The 19,071-nt window shown below is 55.2% G+C and overlaps 7 protein-coding genes across 7 annotated transcripts, besides 9 other annotated features; all 7 read right to left on the minus strand.

Annotated features, from left to right (window-relative positions):
- Positions 1-306: 306 nt before the first annotated feature.
- On the minus strand, positions 307-1,338 carry Tco025E_02178 (U2 small nuclear ribonucleoprotein 40k Da; the record flags this gene model as incomplete). The annotated part of the gene is made up of 1 exon (XM_029369111.1): positions 307-1,338. The coding sequence occupies one exon, from the start codon at positions 1,336-1,338 to the stop codon at positions 307-309; it is 1,032 nt and encodes a 343-aa protein (XP_029230795.1).
- A 196-nt stretch (positions 1,339-1,534) lies between these two features.
- Positions 1,535-1,572: a sequence feature (A-rich).
- A 139-nt stretch (positions 1,573-1,711) lies between these two features.
- Positions 1,712-2,101, minus strand: Tco025E_02179 (uncharacterized protein; the record flags this gene model as incomplete). The annotated part of the gene is made up of 1 exon (XM_029369112.1): positions 1,712-2,101. The coding sequence occupies one exon, from the start codon at positions 2,099-2,101 to the stop codon at positions 1,712-1,714; it is 390 nt and encodes a 129-aa protein (XP_029230796.1).
- Positions 2,102-2,200: 99 nt separating this feature from the next.
- Positions 2,201-2,227: a microsatellite.
- Positions 2,228-2,533: 306 nt separating this feature from the next.
- Tco025E_02180 (uncharacterized protein) lies at positions 2,534-5,017 on the minus strand (the record flags this gene model as incomplete). Its single annotated transcript, XM_029369113.1, has 1 exon — positions 2,534-5,017. The coding sequence occupies one exon, from the start codon at positions 5,015-5,017 to the stop codon at positions 2,534-2,536; it is 2,484 nt and encodes an 827-aa protein (XP_029230797.1).
- A 459-nt stretch (positions 5,018-5,476) lies between these two features.
- Positions 5,477-5,521: a sequence feature (A-rich).
- A 32-nt stretch (positions 5,522-5,553) lies between these two features.
- On the minus strand, positions 5,554-7,209 carry Tco025E_02181 (uncharacterized protein; the record flags this gene model as incomplete). Its single annotated transcript, XM_029369114.1, has 1 exon — positions 5,554-7,209. The coding sequence occupies one exon, from the start codon at positions 7,207-7,209 to the stop codon at positions 5,554-5,556; it is 1,656 nt and encodes a 551-aa protein (XP_029230798.1).
- A 534-nt stretch (positions 7,210-7,743) lies between these two features.
- Positions 7,744-7,805: a sequence feature (GA-rich).
- Positions 7,806-7,831: 26 nt separating this feature from the next.
- Positions 7,832-9,538, minus strand: Tco025E_02182 (structure-specific recognition protein 1; the record flags this gene model as incomplete). Its single annotated transcript, XM_029369115.1, has 1 exon — positions 7,832-9,538. One exon carries the CDS (start codon positions 9,536-9,538, stop codon positions 7,832-7,834), a length of 1,707 nt encoding a protein of 568 aa, XP_029230799.1.
- A 448-nt stretch (positions 9,539-9,986) lies between these two features.
- Positions 9,987-10,006: a microsatellite.
- A 128-nt stretch (positions 10,007-10,134) lies between these two features.
- Tco025E_02183 (uncharacterized protein) lies at positions 10,135-13,644 on the minus strand (the record flags this gene model as incomplete). The annotated part of the gene is made up of 1 exon (XM_029369116.1): positions 10,135-13,644. The coding sequence occupies one exon, from the start codon at positions 13,642-13,644 to the stop codon at positions 10,135-10,137; it is 3,510 nt and encodes a 1,169-aa protein (XP_029230800.1).
- Positions 13,645-13,675: 31 nt separating this feature from the next.
- Positions 13,676-13,725: a microsatellite.
- Positions 13,726-13,867: 142 nt separating this feature from the next.
- Positions 13,868-13,899: a microsatellite.
- Positions 13,900-13,912: a microsatellite.
- Positions 13,913-14,636: 724 nt separating this feature from the next.
- Tco025E_02184 (uncharacterized protein) lies at positions 14,637-18,506 on the minus strand (the record flags this gene model as incomplete). The annotated part of the gene is made up of 1 exon (XM_029369117.1): positions 14,637-18,506. The coding sequence occupies one exon, from the start codon at positions 18,504-18,506 to the stop codon at positions 14,637-14,639; it is 3,870 nt and encodes a 1,289-aa protein (XP_029230801.1).
- A 293-nt stretch (positions 18,507-18,799) lies between these two features.
- Positions 18,800-18,833: a microsatellite.
- Positions 18,834-19,071: the final 238 nt, after the last annotated feature.

Consider the following 19,071-nt stretch of genomic DNA (forward strand, 5'->3'; position numbering starts at 1 on the left):
CAAAAAATGTAGAAATATGTGTGAGTGTAAGACTGTGTCTCTCCTTTTTTTTCTTCTTCTTGTCCTCCACACTTTGCCCACAACCACGCGCGACTCCCACCCAGGGGAATTCTTGGATTTTAACAAAAAAATATTCCGCACTCAGCCCACTAGAGGAAGAGATCCTCAAGCAAAGCATGCAACGCCTCCACTGTCGCCCGCAGCCCATCATCTCTACCTCCCCACCCCACGCACTCCTCTTGCATTTCCAATTCTTGTGTATATTTTTCGGTTTCGGTTTCGGTTTTGCATGGTGTTCAGTGGCAATCACGAGGTACGGGCCCGCTTCGACTTCGTCCCTTGCTGCTGCTGCTGCTGCTGCTGCTTTGCGGCCGCCTCCAAGTCCATGATCTCCTGCTGTATCTCCAGCAACTCATCCTCCGTCTCCGCAGCCGCCATCTTCGCTTCCAGTGCCTCTAGACGAGCGTGAGTGCTGTCAAGCGCCTCGTGTGTGGCATCCGATGCCGCCACCGTCGTGGCTGCCGTCGACGGGCCGACCGCAGCGGAAGCCACTTCCCCAAAGCCGTCACCGCTACTGAAGGTGCTTGCGGCAGCAGCCGCTGCTGCCGCTTCCCGAGCCTCACGGCCACGTTTTCTCAGTCTTTTACCATTAACCAGACCATCTCCATTAATTACTGCCGCCTCGCCAGCAGACTCGACACCCCCGCTTCGAACAACGCGGCTCTGCTCCCCGAGGCATCGCCACTCTTTCACACATTGCTCAAACTCCCCCCGCATCATCTCCACGTTGAGTCTGTCGGCCTGCGTCACTCGCTGGTAGTTGACAAGCTTTAGTTTGGGGCAAAGAAAAACAACGAACGCCCGCAGCCGCGCCTCACTTTCGTGCTGGGCCACCGGATTGTGTTCAATGGAGAGAATCTCCAGCTGCCGCCAGTGCGACAGAAACAACAGGTCACGCAGTTCACGGAATTCGTTGTGGTCCGCTAAGAAGGCCCGTATATTAGGAAGCAGTGCCGCACACGTCGCCTCGCTTACGTGCGAAAGGCGGTTACGATGCACAACAAGAGACTGCAAACGAAGCATCATTCGCTGCCCCGGATCTACAGAAGTGGTTGCTCCCGCCTGCGACGCCGTGCCGGTGCCAATGCCACTGGGAAAGTAATCTAGGCGCACAAGGGGGTTCTGCGAAAGGTTCAGCACGTCAAAGCTGTCATTCAACTGCTGCAAAGATCGCTCATCAAGCACAGTTAAGCCGAGACCGCGGAGGTCAATCTCCCGCTGCAGGAGGGTGTTGGTAAACTGCGGAGCGCGACGGATTATATCCACTGTGAGCCGCATGGGTTCTGTCTTGTGCGTTCTTTTCTTATCAGGGGCAGTTCGTTATTTATTTGTTGTCATTATTCGGTGTGTTGGTGGGTAATTTTGCGCGTCAATGACACCAGGCAGGAAGCAAAAGGGGAGGGGGGGGGGAAGGGTATCGCAGGCGTCGACGAGCTCCGCGCGTTGCGGCAGCGCAGAACGGAAAGGCAAATAAAAAATCAAATCAAAAGAAAGAAATAAAAAATAAAAGAAGCAAAATCCGACGAAGCACCAACAACAACAATAGTGAAAAAAAAAAAGAGGGACAAACGACTGATCTGGCGCACATTATCCATCTCTCTTCCAGCGTCCACCGACAGCGAAACTCAACGCCACACTTGTCGTCCATGGCCTACGCAGTCCCCCCTTTCTCAGCTTGCTGCCGAAGGATGCGACGGTACCCCTTCAACCCCCCATGTTCATCATAAATGGGCTCCAGTACGTAATCTGTCATGGGCTTCGTGTTGGGTGTGATCCCCTGCGTAAATTTCTCGACGGGCGCTAGCGCTGGAAGGTAATACGCGATACCGAAAGTTATGATGAGCAACGGGCCTAAAAACACAAATTCGCGGATGCCCAGTGGAATGCGCGTGTTGTAAAAGGTCGCCAAACGAAGTAAATGCGGATTCTTCCTTGGTGGGGGCACGGCATTGGCGATACCAGGCTTTTTTGTGGCGGCGGCAGCGCCCCTGCCACTTCCGCTACCGCCGTCACCGCCGCTGTTCGAGCTAGCAGCTGTCATTGGGGCAACTTTGTTCTTCTTCTTCCTCACCTTCGGCGAGTGTGTTTGCCCTCCACCACGCACTAAATGCATGAAACCCCCGCGAGAAAGAAGGGGGAAAATAATAATAATAATAATAATAATAATCGTCAGACAACAAATTTCTTGCTGCACCCGCACCCTGCCGCCGCCAGTCAAACAACTAAAGGTGGGGGGTATCCCACTAATGAACGGGGAAGCCACCTCCCCGCGCTCTTTTTTTTTGTTCTTAGTTTGTCAGGCGGGTCAAAGCTCCCAAAGCTTCAGCCATTTAACATCATTTTATTTCAACTGAAGAAATTTACTCGCACGAGCTCAAGATTGGTACGAAGATAATAAATGTAGATTGCACGCCCACATCCTTCACAGACCAGGTGGGACACACCACGCCTGCAGTTCCCCTTCGTCTCCTCCTCACTGTTCACCGAGGTCCAGCGTGACGCTTGCCTGCACCTCTCCTGGGCTTATCATAGCTGACTCAGAGGCGTGCGTGGGGACCCGCACCAGCTGTATCAGCAACTGCAAGGGCGCCGTTGTGGCCGCATCTCCTGTTGAGGTTGCGTCGCTTTTCTCATCTTCGCTCAAGGTGAATACAATACGGTTCCTCCACTTTTCCCCTGCTTCCTCTTCCTCAACCACTGGGAGGGGCACACCCTTGTCACTCAATGGGATGACGCAGGAAAGCGCGTTCGTTGCATCAGGTGCACCCTTTTTGTGATGCGGCAGCTGCGCATTGTCCTCAGACCCCATAAACAGGTAAAGAACAACCGCATTCTGCCTGGCTCCGGTCAACGGCACCACAACGCGTGCAGGAAGAAGTGTGTGGGCCGTAAACAGGACAGATAATGCCGCCGTGGGAATTTGCAGAGGAGCATCCTTCTTCTGCTGAAGTGCCAGAGCTGAGCGCAATGCCTCAAGATTGGGCTGCGTGTAGATAAAAATCGGCTGTTGCAGCACCGCAACCTCGTTGCAGCGACGATTTTCATCTCCATGCCTGCCCGAATCGTCAAGGGTGAGGGCAAGCCACACACGCCGTGCCCCCTCAGCCAGTTCCTGCCTTTTAGGTCCAAGACTTAGTTTTTTCTTCCCATTTTTTCCACCCTTTGCAGCATCCTGGTATCCGTGCTCTCGTTCTTGGAGGGCGGCAAGGGCAAGGTGGTAGCTGTGCAGGCACCCGCCCACACATGGAAGTTCTTCCGCCCCAAATATATTCTTGTTCTGTAGCAACTGTGAGGAACTCTTGCCACCATCGCTTAAACTATCTTCCACGACTGTCGTGCTTGTTGCCGCCTCCATGATGACAAGGTTGCGGGCAAACAGGCAAGGCCCCGTGCCTGGCATGAGAGCACGCTGCGTAAAAATATGGCGTACGGACTGCGCAATGCAAGGCATTTGCATCATACCCCCACAGAGAACCACAGCGTCGATAGCCCCATCCCCCGCTTCTTCCAAAAGATGCAGGTATTCCGCAAGAACCTTTTCAAAGGACTCAATAAACTTCCATTCCCCCCGCAGCGCGGAGTCCACGCGAACACGCGAAAACGTCACTGTGTCCCGCATGTCAATGCCCTCCGCCAGTGCCTCAACCTCCACCGGGACCTGGGCCGCCTTGCTCAGCGCTACCTTCTTCTCCTCTGCAACGAGCAGCAGCCGACGCTGGGCACGGACGGGGAAATCGCTGAGTGACTGATAGCCCAAGACGCGGCGCTGCTGCTGCGCAAAGGTCGTGGCAAGGCGCTCGCGGAGCGCCAAATTGACGGCGTCGCCCCCACCGCATGCTGCCGCGGCGAAGCCAAACTGCGCCTCCTGAGAATCCACCCCGGCCTGACAGGCGCGAAGAAAAAGAGGTCTCGCTTCATCTACGAGGCAGCCACCTTCTAGGCGAAGACGCGTCAATGAGACACCCAGCGCGCCCCAATCCACGACAAGTACACGTGAATACGGCCACGGTGAGGCAACCTTACCGTCAGCTGTCACCCCGTATGATGTGGAGGCGGAAGCCGGCAGAAGAAAGTAGTGGCCTGCCATGGGATGAGACGGATGTGGGCGACATGAGACAGCGTCCATCGCCAAGAGGGCCGCCTCGTCAGAAAAAAGTACCGACACATGCGCCGCAACGGCTCCCAAGTGGGAAGTGAGAATCGCGTTCCTCACCCACTGAACTGCGTCTCGAGCGTCACCACCCGCACTCCCTTGCAGAGCCTTGGTTGGTGTTACCACCGCCGCAAACAAATACCGTGGCACCACAATTGTGAGAATAATCTTCGCTCTCCCTTCCCGCTGTGGTGGCCCTTCCAGTGTGGGCGATTTTTCGGCGGTAGCTGTCAGTTCACAGGCGGCGTCCACGGTATGCCTTTTTACGTGGTTAAAGAACTCCACCAGCATGTCTTCTGCAGTAACAAAATCATTATTTTCCTCCCCTTCATCACTCTGGTTTGGAGGGAAAAACCCCAGCCGCCCCGCTTTATCACTCTCTCTAATTACGAGTGGGCAATAACCCTTGTAGTGCCTCTTCGCAGCCTCTTCAACTCCACACTGAAGGGCCTTCGCAACATTCTCCTTCACGGCACTTTCACTATTGCCCTTGTTAGCATCAGCAGCGTCGCTGCCATGGCGTTGCTGATGCCGGTGCTGCTCAGCAACGGCAGCAAAGGCGAACAGGTACGGCACCACAAGGTTCGGCGTGCGTGGGTACAAGGCACGAGCGTCTTCACCAAAGAGTACCTCATCATTGCCCGCAAAGGCGGCCATCACTGGTGTTGAGCGGTGACCCGCGGAGTTGGCGATCACTTTAATCGGCGCTACCGTCTCTGCTCCAGCGGCAGTGGCCGTAGTAGTGGCGGCGGCAACGGCCACCACAGCGCTGCTGGAGCCCAGCGATATGCTGACGGCGTACATCGCACTCTGTTTGTATTGCCTCTTAAAATACCCTCTTTGTACGCGTGGCAACTGAAACCAACCTCATGCACACCCACACACGCACGGAGCAAAGCAAAAAATCCCCCCCCCCAACCAGAAAAAAAAAAGAAGGAAAGGTGTAGAGTTCAATCAAAAAAGTAATTGACAGGTGGATGACAGAAGTGTGGACAAAGCAGTTGACAGCGTGCGTCACGTGGTGAATTTCAACTCCTATGCATAAGAGACACACATATACACAACTAAGCAAGGGAGAACTAATTTGACACGGCCTGTTCAAGTCAGGTCAGGTAAAATAAAATAAATGAATGCATCCCGCCTCCCTCCCTCCCTCATGTTCAGAAGAAATAGATGGATATGCCTCTTTACTGTCGGTCATGTGCTATTTCCCCGCCAATTCCCAGTCTTGCAAGGGTACAATCACACGACAATGCATCGGAGAAAGAAACAAATCGAAACAAAAAAAAGACAAGCAAACAACGAAACCACTTCTCCACAATCCATGCCAGCACCCCCACCTAGATTTCCCCTTCACTTTCCTGCCCCAGTGCGTCAATGCTCTCTAGTTCCTGGGTGATGTTGTCCAAGAAGGCGGCAATGTCGTCTACTTCCGCAGCCGCTTTGGTTGCATCAGCATCCATCACGTTAGTGGCATGTTTTACACTATACAGCTGCTGCTGAGACCGTTGTTGCTCTTGATACTGCTCCCGAGATTTGGGTTGGGGAGGTGACTGCTTCAGAAGTGAAGAAGTTACTGCTTCTTGACCGGATTTGTGTGGGTCACTTTCGGTACGCATTCCGGGCTTTGGCTCGGCAAGACCGAGGTCTACTAAAAAGTCATCGCCATCAAGGGCGGCACCGGTGTCACGATTAGGATTCATTCGGCTGTTATCAGCAGAGAGAGTGTCTCGAGTACTTGTGTTTAGCCCGTGAGCACCACGAGGGTTTTGATGATACGTGTCAAAGGCTCGCTGCGCCTGTTCGTGTTGCGTCAACTGTTGCCTCAAACTCAGCCGCGGCGACGTTACCGCGGCTGCGTGTGAAAGCTGTGACGCCGCTGGAGAGCGAGAGTTTGGCGACGGTGGCGCAAACTGCGCCCGGTGGTCCAGCGAGGCAATCAGCTCACGCAGCTGCTCCTCCTGCTTCTGCAGTCGTCGCTCAAGGGTCATAACAACGCGTCCGTGCTGCTCTGAAAGGGACTGCGTTTGCTCCTCCACAAAAAGGCGCTGACGTTTTTCCTCCTGTAACATGCAGCGGAGGTGTTCCACCTCGGTGACCTGCTCACTATGAACGTCACCAGCAGCACCATTACTAGTAGTGGCGGTAGTGGTAGTGGTAGTGCGTGCACCGTAAGCAGCACCCGCAGGATGTAGATCAGGACGAGACGAGGTTCCAAGATCCCTGTTTTTGCCGGCTGGCAAAGTAGTGGAAATCGGTCCTTCTTGCTGTAGGTATCGCCGAAGCTCCTTTCTTAGTTCGGCAATGACTGCAGCTTGTTCCTTCTCCCTCTGTTCCATGGACGCAATCTTGGCCGCAAAGTGGCTCTCGACACGTTTCACGATACGCTCAATCTCCTGTGCCTTTAGCGTTGCCTGCTGTTGAGAGTGCGGTCCGCTCTTTGCCCCGCCATTGACGCTACGCGGTGACGCCTGCTGCGGCTGCTGCATTCTAGGAGGGGAACCATCCTGCAAGTACGCGGCTAACGCTTGGCTTATCTCCACCAACTCCGAAAGGAGGTGTCGCACCTGGTAGCCGTTCTCATTGCTGCTCTGCTGGCTGTAGCTGTTGGGAATACTCGTCGAGGACGCCATGTAAGAGTTGCCGTCGGGCAAAAATCCCATCCCCTTCGTAAAACTAGCACGCCGTGCATCAGAGGCGATGCCACCCACTGGATGAATGTTGGCCTTTCTACTGTAACCCCCACGCTGCCTCCCGCCGCTAGACGCCGCCCGCCTCCGCTCCGTGTGTGGCTCACTCATTCCACCCCATGCCGCCGCACTCCACGCATTACTTGACGCTGCACGACTTGCCGCCGGTCGCCTTGGCTGGCTGTAGGATGCAGCAGAGATGGCGGCACCTGCCATTCGTTGCCGGCCACGTTCCCCCGTCAAGGTCGACTGTGAATGAGGAGGCATCGAACTAAACGGCGAGGTAAAGCGCTTCCCCGCGTACATGGTCAACGCCTCTGGGAAACACCTCGCATTGGGAGTAGAGAACACAAACGCATGGAAAAAAAGAAAAATAAATGACCGCGGGGGAAGAATGCTGCTCCGAATCCCTGCGGGGGAGTCAGCGCGGGAAGTGAAAAGTGCTTCACGCAAAAATATGTGTCGAGGGAGAGAGAAAAAGCTGTGCGTACACAAGCAGACACGCGTGTGCGCCAAAAACAGAGCCAGACAAAGAATATAAACACACACACACACGTAGAAACGCGGTAGCACTCAATAAAAGGTGATGTCAAGCGGAGGGTGTTACTGGAACGCGTTAATCCCCCAGGCATGCCGTGAGAGGACTACAAGGTGCCGCACACCCCCCCTCTCCCCTTCTCTCTATGTATAGGAAGACGGAATGTATAATTTTTATGCAATTATGTTGGTCTGTGCTCGTCACCTTTCTTTTTCCTCCCCCTGCCTTCCCCCTTTGCGTCGCTCTGCAGAAGGCTCCCGTGGCGTCCTACACATGTCAGCCTCACAGCTGCGTAGAGTTAGAGAAAGGGAGAAGAAAAGAAAGAAAGAAAAAAAACGGGAAGAAGCCAAAATAAAAAAAAGAAGAGGTGAATAGAAGCGAAGGAGCCGCTCACGCTCCCTCCTTCTTGTGCTTTTTGTGCTTCTTGTGGTGGTGACTGTGGTGGTGGTGGTGGTGTTTCTCCTTCTTTTCCTTCTTCGGCTTCTCCTTCTTTTGGCGGGAACGTTTATGCCGCCTCGCTTCGTATTCGCTATCGCCGTCCTCCTCGTCGTCGTCTTCGTCGTCATCGTCATCGTCATCGTCGCTCGCTTCCTCCTCGTCGCTCCCTTCCTCATCGTCGCTTTCCTCCTCCTCGTCGTCGACCGCGAGGCCGATGCGCCGCACCGTCACCTTCTTGGCAAGGTACGAGAGGAGAGCCGCCTTTTCATGCTTGTCGAGGGCGGAGAAAACGAGTTTGTTCTCCCCCGCGGCGCTGGCACGCCTGCCGAATTTGCCGTAAACCACCATCTGGAACGTCGTGCTGCCGCCCTCCGACTCATCCACCTCCACGTGTGTGACTTCACTGAACAGGGCGCGCGTCACGGGACGATGCAGGAACAGGAGGGCCGACTGCAGGACGAAGAGAAGCCCGTGGGCACCGTGGTGTAGGCAGCGCAGCACCGCGTGCCCCTTGCTCGTTTGGTACTCCTTGTTAAAGCCACCAAGCGCAGTTACGCCTGTTAACGACTTCAAAATCCGGATGAGGATTTCACTGACACGCCCCGACATCACTGGCGCAAAAGTATTCTTGATCGCCTTACCACCCGTCTCGCCATTTGCTGCTGTCGCTGACGCGTTTGCGGCGTTGCCTTGGTTGTGGGGCAGGGCGGCGAGGAAGCCGTCAATCTCCTCCTGCGTCTCCAGCTGGCACCGCCACGGGTGCTCCTCGCCAAGGACAAACCCTGCAGGGCAGGAAATAACAAGGTGGTTGTACGTCGTGGTGCGCACCTTCAACGGATTGCGCAGAATCACGACGACATACTGCGCAAGCTCCTCATTCTCCTGCTCCCCAGCACCGCTGTCGGGAATGTCGCACAGGTACAACTGCACAATATCGCTAAGCGGCACAGAGACTGCGGCGCCCCCACTCCCAGACGCCCCACGCTTCTTGTCCTCCAGCATCAAGGAGTAGTTCGACAGAACCAGCTTGTAGCGTCCAGCGGGGTACGAAAGGGTGAGGTCGTCGAGCACCGCGACAATACGCTCGTCCTTGCGCGGTCCCCCAGGCATCATCACAAGCAACTGGTTATCCGCCCCCGCATTGGCGGCACCACCAACGGCGCCGAGGAGAGAAGCTTGATACTTTTTAATCTCTTCCTGCGTCTCGGCAAGCACCTCACGCCCTGCCTCTTCCGTCTGCTCGTGGCCGACGCATACGTTGGGAATCGCAAAACGAATGGAGGTCAACTCCACGGCCACGCCCCCACCAGCGCTCTGCGTCGTGGTCACAGAAGACTGTGGACGCAGGGAGAGTGAGAGATCGTTCTTAGTCGTTGCCGAGGCACTTGCGATGGAAAAAACAGGAACCTGAACAATGGGCTTCTCCACCGCACTTGCAGGCGTTCCGCTGCTGTGATGCTGGGGCTTGGGCAAGGAAACAAGCTGTAGCACGGTTTCCGTATCCCCGTCGACGCCGGCGCCATTCTCGTCACCGGTCTTCTCCTCCTTCTTGGCCTCCGCCGGTTTCTGTTGCCGCTGACGGGTGGTCCACCTGAGCGCACCCCAGTTTTCAACCGGTGGTGCGGCAGTGGCAGCAGTGACGCCGGTCAAGCTGGACATAACGCGGTGTGCCCTCCGTCACTGCGGGGGGAAGAGGCTCCGCTGAAGCGACCGCAAACAAATAAATAGCAACGTGGGGAGATGAATAGGTGCGCGGCGGCGGTGATATTGGTGGGGTGGGGACCTACGCAAATCTCCTCTCCGTGTTCCTACTACTTCACTTCCTGATCCCACCCACAATAGTCGAGATGAAAAAAAAAACACACACACACATGCACGAACGTTCGACAAACCGAGCGGCCAAGAGAAGTGTGCAACTCGAAGGAGCTGAAGCTGACAGCCACACAAAAGGCAGATGCAAGTAGCAGAAACAGAACATTACTTGCCACCACCGGACATGCAAGAGAAAGGACACAAACACAGACAAACAATAGCAGTAATAACTTAAAAAAAAAAGTTGCCATAAAAGATATACAAACTGCATACATCACGGCATTAGTAACAAATGACAACACACACACACACACAGAAAAAAAAACAAGAGCCAAATTTCACGTCCAATTCAACAACCTTGTGGCTCAGCCTCACCGTCGCTCTTTCCTTGTCGAACTCGGGTTGAACTTCAAAGGCGGCGTGCCTATCCCCCTCTCTACACTTCAACTGAGGAAAACGACTATCGCACCTGCCACGACGACGACCAGCAGAAGCAGCCAACACAGAATTTGAAAAAAATTACGTAGTTTATACTGGGACTCCAGCAGCTCTGATGGCGTCGAGAAAGTATATAGCAGCATCAATGGCACATCCTCTAAATCGCCCAGGCGTACATACAACACGTTACGGTACAGACGGCGCACCGCCGGATCCACGTGCTTTGGTCGCAATACCCAGCAGCTGCTCGTTGACTGCGGCAATTTAACTTGTAAAAACCACGACGGCGGCCAAAACACTTTCCACCAGGACCACCTCTGTGAAGTCGCGCACTGTTTCGTGAATTCCGACAGCGCACCGGAGGAGCCTAACAAGGCCACTGGGTCTCTTGCGAGGTATTTCTCATAGTGGTGTTTCGCCCACCCAAGCAATCGTATAACGCGTTGACGAGCATGCGCCGCGTTGCTCTCTCCGTAGCCTACCTCAGCGCCCCATTCATAGGGTCTCTCCCAATCCCACCCCCTGTTGTCCTGCGCCCATTCATGATGCAGGTCTTCGTGCGAACGAATAAAAAGGTCAAGGACATTTAGCCAACGAATTTGGGCCTCTTCTGAGATGAGCTCGACGGTACGTATCCAAGTCTCCGTCGCCTCAGTTTCGTCCCCTGCACCTCCTACTTCATCATTCTTCGTGTGTTCCTCGTTACTGAAGGCCCATGCTGCCGGATCCATCGTCACCAACGAGGCTGAAGGAGGCTGAACGCCCATGCTATTAAAACGTGTGTCATTTTCCCTCCATTCGCACACCTCTTCGACCAGTTCACTGTCCTCAGCTCCACCCGCAAAAAGTTTCTTGAAAATTTCATTCTCGTTCTCCAAAACACACTCGTTACCAGCAAAGTTAGGAAAAGCATCGCCCTTTTGACCGTATTCAGAAGGAACTGGGCTTGAGGAGAAAGAGGAAACGTCTGCTTTTTTCTTTACCGCCTCCTGTGGAAAGCTTATAGGTTGCTTCAGGAAGCACCAAAGGCCGCGAAACAACGGCAGAGACCCAATAACCTTGCGAAAATCATCATTATCCGACTCCGCTTCTTTTTCTGCATCCTGGGCGCCATGTGGCGTTTGCGTGGCATTTAGGGTCCGGTTTGGCGAATTCAGTCGCCACAAGACAACGGTTTGCCAGTCCTCTTCATGCTCATACCAATATTTCATCTCGCTCAGGATGTTTCGCATCAAGGCAGCTGAATTTTCCGTGGTTATGCGACCACGCGTCTCGGAGGGCTCCGTGGTACTTGCGACAAAGTCTTGCAGAATGGCCTTCACACGTTCCTTGTTAGGCGCACTTGTGGAATTGGCTTGCTTCCCTCGTTTGCGACCTTTGCTCGTCGACGTTGAGGAGGATCGGGGGTTATGCGGCCGGCGCGTTGCCTTGTATTCCTGGTCGCCGTTGGAGGAAGACAAGGGGTCAAAGCGAAGGAGCGCAAGAGCCTGTCGTCGAAGCAGGATAGAACGCAGTAGGTGGTTGTTGTGCCCCCAGGCCAACCCACTTTCCTCGTGGTCGTTTCTCAATAGCGTTTCTACGGCCGCAGCCCCGAATGCCGCGTGTATCCCCTTCACTTCGGAGACGTTAGAGAAGCCTTCATACAGGTACGCCTCATAGAGCGGCGCCATCACCACATCGTGGTACTCCAGCAGGAGCTCCTCAACCAGGTTTGCGAGACGAATGAGCTCCCGCGTGAGTCGAAGGCACTTACGACGCTCATCGCGTTCCGCGAATGTGACCTCCTGCGTGACAAACTGCCCATTCGCAAGCACCTCCGCATACCGTGTAAGTTGCTGCGTATCCCTGCCATCTTTGGAGGCTCGGCTTGCGCCACCTTCGTCCTGCTTGGGCGCAAGCCATCGCAAGAAGAAGGGCGTGGGTCGGTTCTTATGGTTACCGGCACTAGTTCGCCTTGAAAATATCCATTTCACTACGGCGATCGCCTCACGAGCATAACACAGCAGTCGGTTCAGATCGGCCTTCACACGTGCCGTCGAAAATCTGAGTGGTGGTTGCTGATGCCGCCCCTCCTGAGACACAGCGGCTTCAGCGTCGCCAACCCCATCTTCACCACGCTCGTTTCCATACATGGTCTCCCAATTCCCTTCATCTTGCTGCAGGGAGTCAAGAGGGACGCCATCCAGCAAACGACGCCGCTCGCTAAGGATTGTCTCGGGATGCATGTTTTCGCGACGTACACGCTCAATGCGTGTTGCAATCATTTCGTGTTGCACTGCCACATAGCGCGCGAGGAGTTCCTGGACGGCGACTGTCATGTCCTTCAGCGTCACACGGACAGGTGGTGCCGAGCGCGTCGTCATCGCCATCATCGTCGCAGACGTGTCGCGGTTCACGTTTCTTATGGCGCCTCCCACGTGATATTCTGTGCGCCACTGCTTTAGCTGCTCCAACCCGCGCGTAACGCGGATTACCGTCTCCTCAGGCAGCGATTCTGGCCAGTTCTCTCTAATTAACAACCCCGCCATTAGACGGAGCGAGAGGACCAACGCAAGGATCACTAACAGCATGATACACAATGCTATAACGGCGTGCAGCGGGCCCTCAGAAAAATTACTCGCAACCCAGTCTCGGCATCGGGACCACCAGGTGCTCCCCGCTTCACGTTGTCTCCCTCGGCGTCTGCGGTTGATGATGGCCACTGTATTGCATCGCTGAGCCTGAGACAGGTTAGAGTTAAACTCCTTTTGCTCCGCATGGCGTTGGGTGCCAATGAGGAAAGGCATGTTCACACCCGCCCCAGCACCGTTTCGCCCAGCGTTCTCTTCGTCACCTTCGTCCCGCGGGTTGGCAGCTTTCCTTAACCGTCCTGTGGAGGAAGAGCTTACCCAATCATCTTCTTGGCGCAAGACGTTCAACGAAGTCGTCCGAGCACTTCCAAGAGTTTTGCCTCCAGTTTGTAAGGGGCTGTCTGCCTTTGGGATTGTGTTGCCAGCAATGGGTGAAGCTGGGTTGGCCTGATTGCAGTTCGCCAAACTAACGTTGCTATTGGGGGCAGCTGGCAGGGTATTCGTACTGTCGCCTGCGCCCGTAGTGTTGGCGGTTGCAGTCAAATGACCTTTCGACGCGGGGGATGCTGATCCAACCGCAGCATCTGAGGCGGATGCAGCATCCTTGAGCGCCTGGAGCCCTCTAGATGCCTCTACAATGTCCATGAGATAATAAAAATAGTGCTTACCACTATTGCTAAGCCGTGAGCCAAAGTTTTTTCCGTGTTTCACCTTGAGTACTAGCACCGAGGTTGGTTTATCCTTGATGTACTTTGTGGTCACACGAATCCATTTCACGTTCTCCCAAAGAAATTCTGCCTTTACCAGATCGCTAGTAAAATTACAACCCGTGGTATCCGCCGTGAGCGTTCCCTGAAAGCCCTGGTAGGTGCATGCGTGCCGCACCGGCTGGGCTTGCGCCCTCGGTGACGTGGTAGCCTTGGATGACGCCCCCTCGGTTGACATCTGTCGCGGCGACGTTCACGCAAGAGATGCCAAACACGAAGCACACACACACAGAAAAACAAAACAAAAACAAACAAACAATTGACGTGGGAGGGGCAGGAATGTTTTGATCCCACAACTCCCCCTTTTTGTCCGTTTGCAGTGGGTGTACGTACGCCTCTCTGCAGTCCTTCGTCTATAGCAACACTGACTCTTTCACACAAGCGAAGGAAAGTCCAAGGAAGTTTGCTTGTTTGTTTGTTGTCGTTTTCTGTTGTGGTTTTCCTTTCCCCCTCTCTTGTCTTCCCTCTCGCACCGTTTTGCAGGTTAGTCCTTTGCTCGCTTTGCTTGGGTTGAAGCAGAAGCAAAAGGCAAAAAAGCTTCCACACACTGTTTATTTTTTTTTAAAAAGTACAAATGTATTACAGCTTGTATTTATATTACTTTAGTTTCGTGCCCTACTTTGTGTTTTGACCTTCCTTGTATCCCTTAACACAAAGGCCGCCGTACTCTATGCCTTGCCTTCTATGCGAAGGGCTACCCAGCACGGGGGAGAAGGCGCCGCGAGAGCTCAAAGGGAAGGAAGGGGCGGCAAAAGCATGAGAGGGAAGGGAAAATCGTCAGAGATGGACATGCGTACCTGCACACACGTGCAACGGGTAGTATGCTGCAACGCATGCGCCATGGAAAAAGTTGGGGCGCAACACGTCAAACAAACAAACAGACAAAAAGGCCATGAAACAAGTTACCGGGGACTCGTTCCCTGCATAAATAAAAGCACGTGACAGCACCGACAGTGACGGAGCGATGAAAGAAGCGAGAAGTAAATAAAATAAAATAACGAGAGGTGCATGGAAAGAAAATGAACAAAAATCAAAGCAGTGATGGCAGACAACAGGGGTCAGTGTGCCCTTTGGCTACTGAATCATTCCTCTTGATGTTCCCAACGTAAACCATACATCCTCGCAAACGCACACACTTACGTACGCAAAAAAAAAAAGACGACTGGCAAGTCAAGAGAAAAGCGCGCGACTTGTTGTGTGAGCATGAAGTTCACCCTCGTTAAGCTGCGAATTACACCTACGGGCTTCCTCGGTCGCGTCTTCACCATTCAACATATTATCATGCTCAGTGATCGAGGAGCCCTTCGGCTCCGTCGAAACGGTGGACGGTTCCTCCCCCTCTACTTCTTCTTCCCCCTCCATCTTCGCCCCGTCCAGTTCTGTTTTCTGCTGTTGCTGTTGCTGTTCAGGATGGGAGACTTCGCGTATTCTTTGTTGACGCTGCTCTTGACTTTGGCGCAGTATCTCTGTATAGATGCGGCGAGCATCCATGGAGAAGTGCTCCTCTGCAGCAGGAAGAGACGGCAGCAAAGACTCGTCCTGACCCTTGTATTCTTGTTGTTGTGGCTGTCCTGTGTGCCGTTTTGGCTCTGCTGTGAAGTTCCCGTTTCTCACTGGAGCACAAAAAGTAGGAGCCGGTGGCGGGACAGCGGCGACGACAAAGTCGCCTTTCAAGTGGCTCTCTTCCAGTGACACAACCACGTCCACCGAGTCCTCGTCATCATTGTCGTTGCTGGCCTCCATATGCGGTTTATTGCCCTGCGCCTTACCGTACATGCCGCGCCACGAGGGATCCTCGGCGGCGCAGTGCAGCGTCGGTCCGCCGCCAGCTGCGTCTTGTACCACTCCCATGCACGTCGACGGTGTGCGCTTCCCAAAAGTGGCCTCGGCGTCATCGTCGTGAAAGCTCGCACCACGCTCCTCCGTCTCGCGTGGAGCGGCTTCATCCCCCGCAGCGTTAGCAACACCACTCATGCGCTGCTGTAGAATACGCTGCCGGTGTTGTATCACTGCTGCTTCTTCAAACAGCTGTTGAAGTGAGAGCCCCTCAAGGGACTTTGGCCGATAGTTCTTACCGCCATTATCAGGCACTCCGTCACTCTTTTCCACGTCGCCGTATGGGCTGAACCCCTTGTCATACATGGAGCATGGCCCCACCTCCGGCTTCGCCGCCTTCCCCGTCGATGTGGTTGCCTGCGATGATGACGAGCTGCTCCGGCATTTACGCCACGGCGTCCTTTCATGAGTTCGCTCCCCCGCACTGCCTTGGCCACGACTACGATCCGCGTCCACACCTCTGCCGCGCCTCTTCGTCTCCTGCGGAGGCTGGCCCCGCTCCGTTTGGGCGTTCACGCTGGTGTCATTCATGGACAAATTGCTGCCTTCATCGCCGTCGTTTAGGCCGTACTCACTGGGGCGAAATCTGCGTGGGTTATAGGCCAACGTGTCCTGCTTGCGCCTTGCGGTCATTCGCTCCTTTACGGCGGTCTCGCGAAGCAAATCCGCACGCGTCTTGCGTGGTGGAATCGCCTCCATCCCATTTGTTGTCGTCGCCCGAACGAGTCCAGTCAAGTCAGTCAGACGTGTGTGAGACCACGCCCCGCTCAGCGACAACTTCTCCCGCAGGCGGCGTTCGGCCTGCTGAAGGGATTGCTCCTCCCGCTCAATGTACTCCAGCGCGGCCTTTCGCTGATACACCGCCTCTCGGCGTCTGAGAGCGGCTGCACCGTAGGCAATCTCCTTTTGCCGCCTCTTTACCCGAAGTGCGATGCGCCTGTTCGACTCCGCAAGTTGGTCTAACTCCTCTCGCAGTCGCGCCGCCTCCTTGCGTTGGTCAGTGATGAGACGGCGGTCTTGTTGGAGTTGCTCTTTTAGGTGCGACACGACTTCCTGCATGCCCCGCTGTCTATCCTGTGAGGCGAGGAGCGCCGTCTCAAGAGTGTGCGCCTGTTGCAGCAGCATTTCCCTCGCCGCCAAGGTGTTGCTATTCGACGTCGCTGTCGAAAAGGTCGAAGTGTCAAACCCATCCTTTGAGAAACGACCAGGCTCAGTTGTTACAGCTTGATGATCCGGTAAGCCCTCGCTTCTTAGTCGATGCATCAGCATTGGCGTCAGAGCGGCGAGGGCACGTTGAAATCGACTTCCTCCTCCACTTTCCTCACAGAAACTGCTGCTGTCGCTGTGCGTCCGTGCACCAGGTGCGGCACTAACCGTCGTGTTTGTGGTGTTCGCCGAGCCGCATACGAGTGATGTATCTTCTTTCCTCCCGCCGTATGCAACATTACTATTGTCCCTACGGACAGAACCACGGACGCCACTGACTCCATCATTATTGCTACTATTGCTGGCCTCAGCGGAACTTGTTGTCGCCGTCGCATATTCAACTTCTCTACTAAACGACGTGTTGACTCTATTATCGGCATCGGCCACGATATTGGCGAAAGCGCCGCTGGGAGCAGTGGCTTTGGAGGAGACGGTGGCAGCGTTGCTGCTGGTGGTGGCGCTAGAAGAGCCGGTCACCACCACCGTCGGGCGAAGCTGCGCAGCCGCAGCCGCAGCCCTCATCATCATCGTGCTTTGCGCACTGCGTGCACGTTCGGGCCTAGGAACGCCGCCGTTCACACCCTCTGCGGCGGGTACCGCCTCTCTACCTCTCCTTACCGCCGGGCTGGCATCACGCGGCTGAGGGTCCAAGGAATCTCGGGACCCATCCGTGCCCCCGTGGGAGGTCACTGGCCTCGGTTGCTCTGCTTGGTCCGACCCTCGAGGTCTCTCCTTTGGCGGCTTATTCTGTGATCTCACGCCGGGGAGTAAAGCCTTGTTGCGTCCCCCCTGCGTGACTGGTCTATCGGTGTTTTCTATGACCTGTTCGAGGACCTCCCGCGCGGCGTTCATGAGCCCCTCCCGCGCCGCATTCACATCCACGTCTCCGTCCAGCTCCGCTATCTGTGGAATAATTTGCTGCAGCAGTGCCGCGTACAACACTTGAGCCAGGGTGTTGCCGCCAGAAGGCCGTTGACGCGCAAGAAGGATTTCTATTTGTCCAATATGCTGTTGTGCAACTTCGCGAACAATACGCTGCAGAACGGCGCGCTTCTCGACTTCATTTGCCTCCGTCTCACCCTCTGCATCCCTCCCTCCAAGCTCGGAAAGAGTAGAAGGTAGCAGCAGCAACTCGAGAAAGGTGGCAATGGTTGTCCGCGGGGCACTTATAAATGCATCTGCAACGGGGCAGCCACGCATATCAAGACTGTGCAGTTTCGGGCAAAACGTTGCCGCCGCAGAGACCGCGGTCAGATCGGACACTCCACAATTTGCTGCTCGAAGGTGCGTTAACGCCTCCATTCCGCAGAGTACACCATTGAGCGCGGATATCTGTGTGTTTCCGTCTAGTTTTAGCACAGCCACCGCAGACTTTGTTCGTTGCAGCCACGCTTTGTTGTCCTCTTGGTTAAATGCATGTGTTGCAGCTGGGCCCTCCACGGCCTCTTGCCACATCGCCTCCACGCGGTCGCTCTCATCCAGGGTCAAGCGTAACGCATTGTACGAAAGATCCACCTCGTGAAGCTCGGGAAAACGCTTTTGGCTAAAAACAAGGGCCAAAGTGACTGGGCACGCCCGACGCAGATGCCCCAAGGCCCTTTCCAGCTTCTCTGAGGTGGCGGTGGCTGCTCCTGCTGCTGTTGCCAAGGCTGCGCCTCCGTTGCCTCCACGTCTATTCTTGCCGCCACCTTCCACCGGCGCGTCAGGGGCGAAGGAACTCAGCTCATTGTGTGCGAGGTTCAGCACACGGAGTGAGGACGGCAGGGCGTCCAGCCAGGCGCAGGCATCGGGGCCTGCGCGGCCGCCGAGGCCGTTGTAGGCGAGGTCTAGGTGGGCAAGGTGGTTGAAGAGGGCGCCCAGGCCAATGATGCGCTCGATGCGGTTGTTGCCGGCATTCAGCGATTGCACACGACTCGCAACAAGCACCTCCTCCTCCGACGCCCGCGCTCGATCAAAGCGAAGCTCGGAGATCGACTTGAAGGAGAGGTCAATGTTCATTCCCGTGGCAAAGCGGCCTCGCACCGCGGCGGAAGAGCGCGGCGGGCGCGGTGAAGGGGGGGCGAGAGCACAAGCGGCGTTACTACGCGCGACAGAGTTGACGCCGCCCAGCCTCTAATTCGTCGCTGCCCCCTCCCCCTCCGTCGTCAGCGCGAAATGCCACAGAGATGCCCACCACGAGCGGGAAAAACCGCCTACCTTGGCGGCCGCGTCCAACCACACACACAGAGAGAATAGGTTCTATTGACACCTACCGCGTCCCTTCTATGCTTCTTTGCTTTTCCACTCCGGTTCACCACCACCACCACCACCACCACCGCCACCACCTTTCTTCTTTATTAATTATATATATAATTACTGTTGCGCGTGCACGAGCACACCGCCCCTCCCTTGTCTGGAGCTGCTAGCCAGCCACTTTACTCGTATTCAGCCCTTTTCTTGTGAGTGTAGGCCACAAGAGAGGAAGACAATTTGCAAAGCATGCGGGGACCCGAAGCGAAGCCGCAGAAACAGAGTCGTAGCCCCCAAGCCACGTGCGCCGACGGAGGGCGGGACTGTGCGTCCA

The sequence above is a fragment of the Trypanosoma conorhini genome (genome assembly GCF_003719485.1).
Source record: "Trypanosoma conorhini strain 025E chromosome Unknown Tco_14.4_contig_00082, whole genome shotgun sequence".
In the NCBI taxonomy this organism is placed as follows: Eukaryota; Euglenozoa; class Kinetoplastea; order Trypanosomatida; family Trypanosomatidae; genus Trypanosoma; species Trypanosoma conorhini.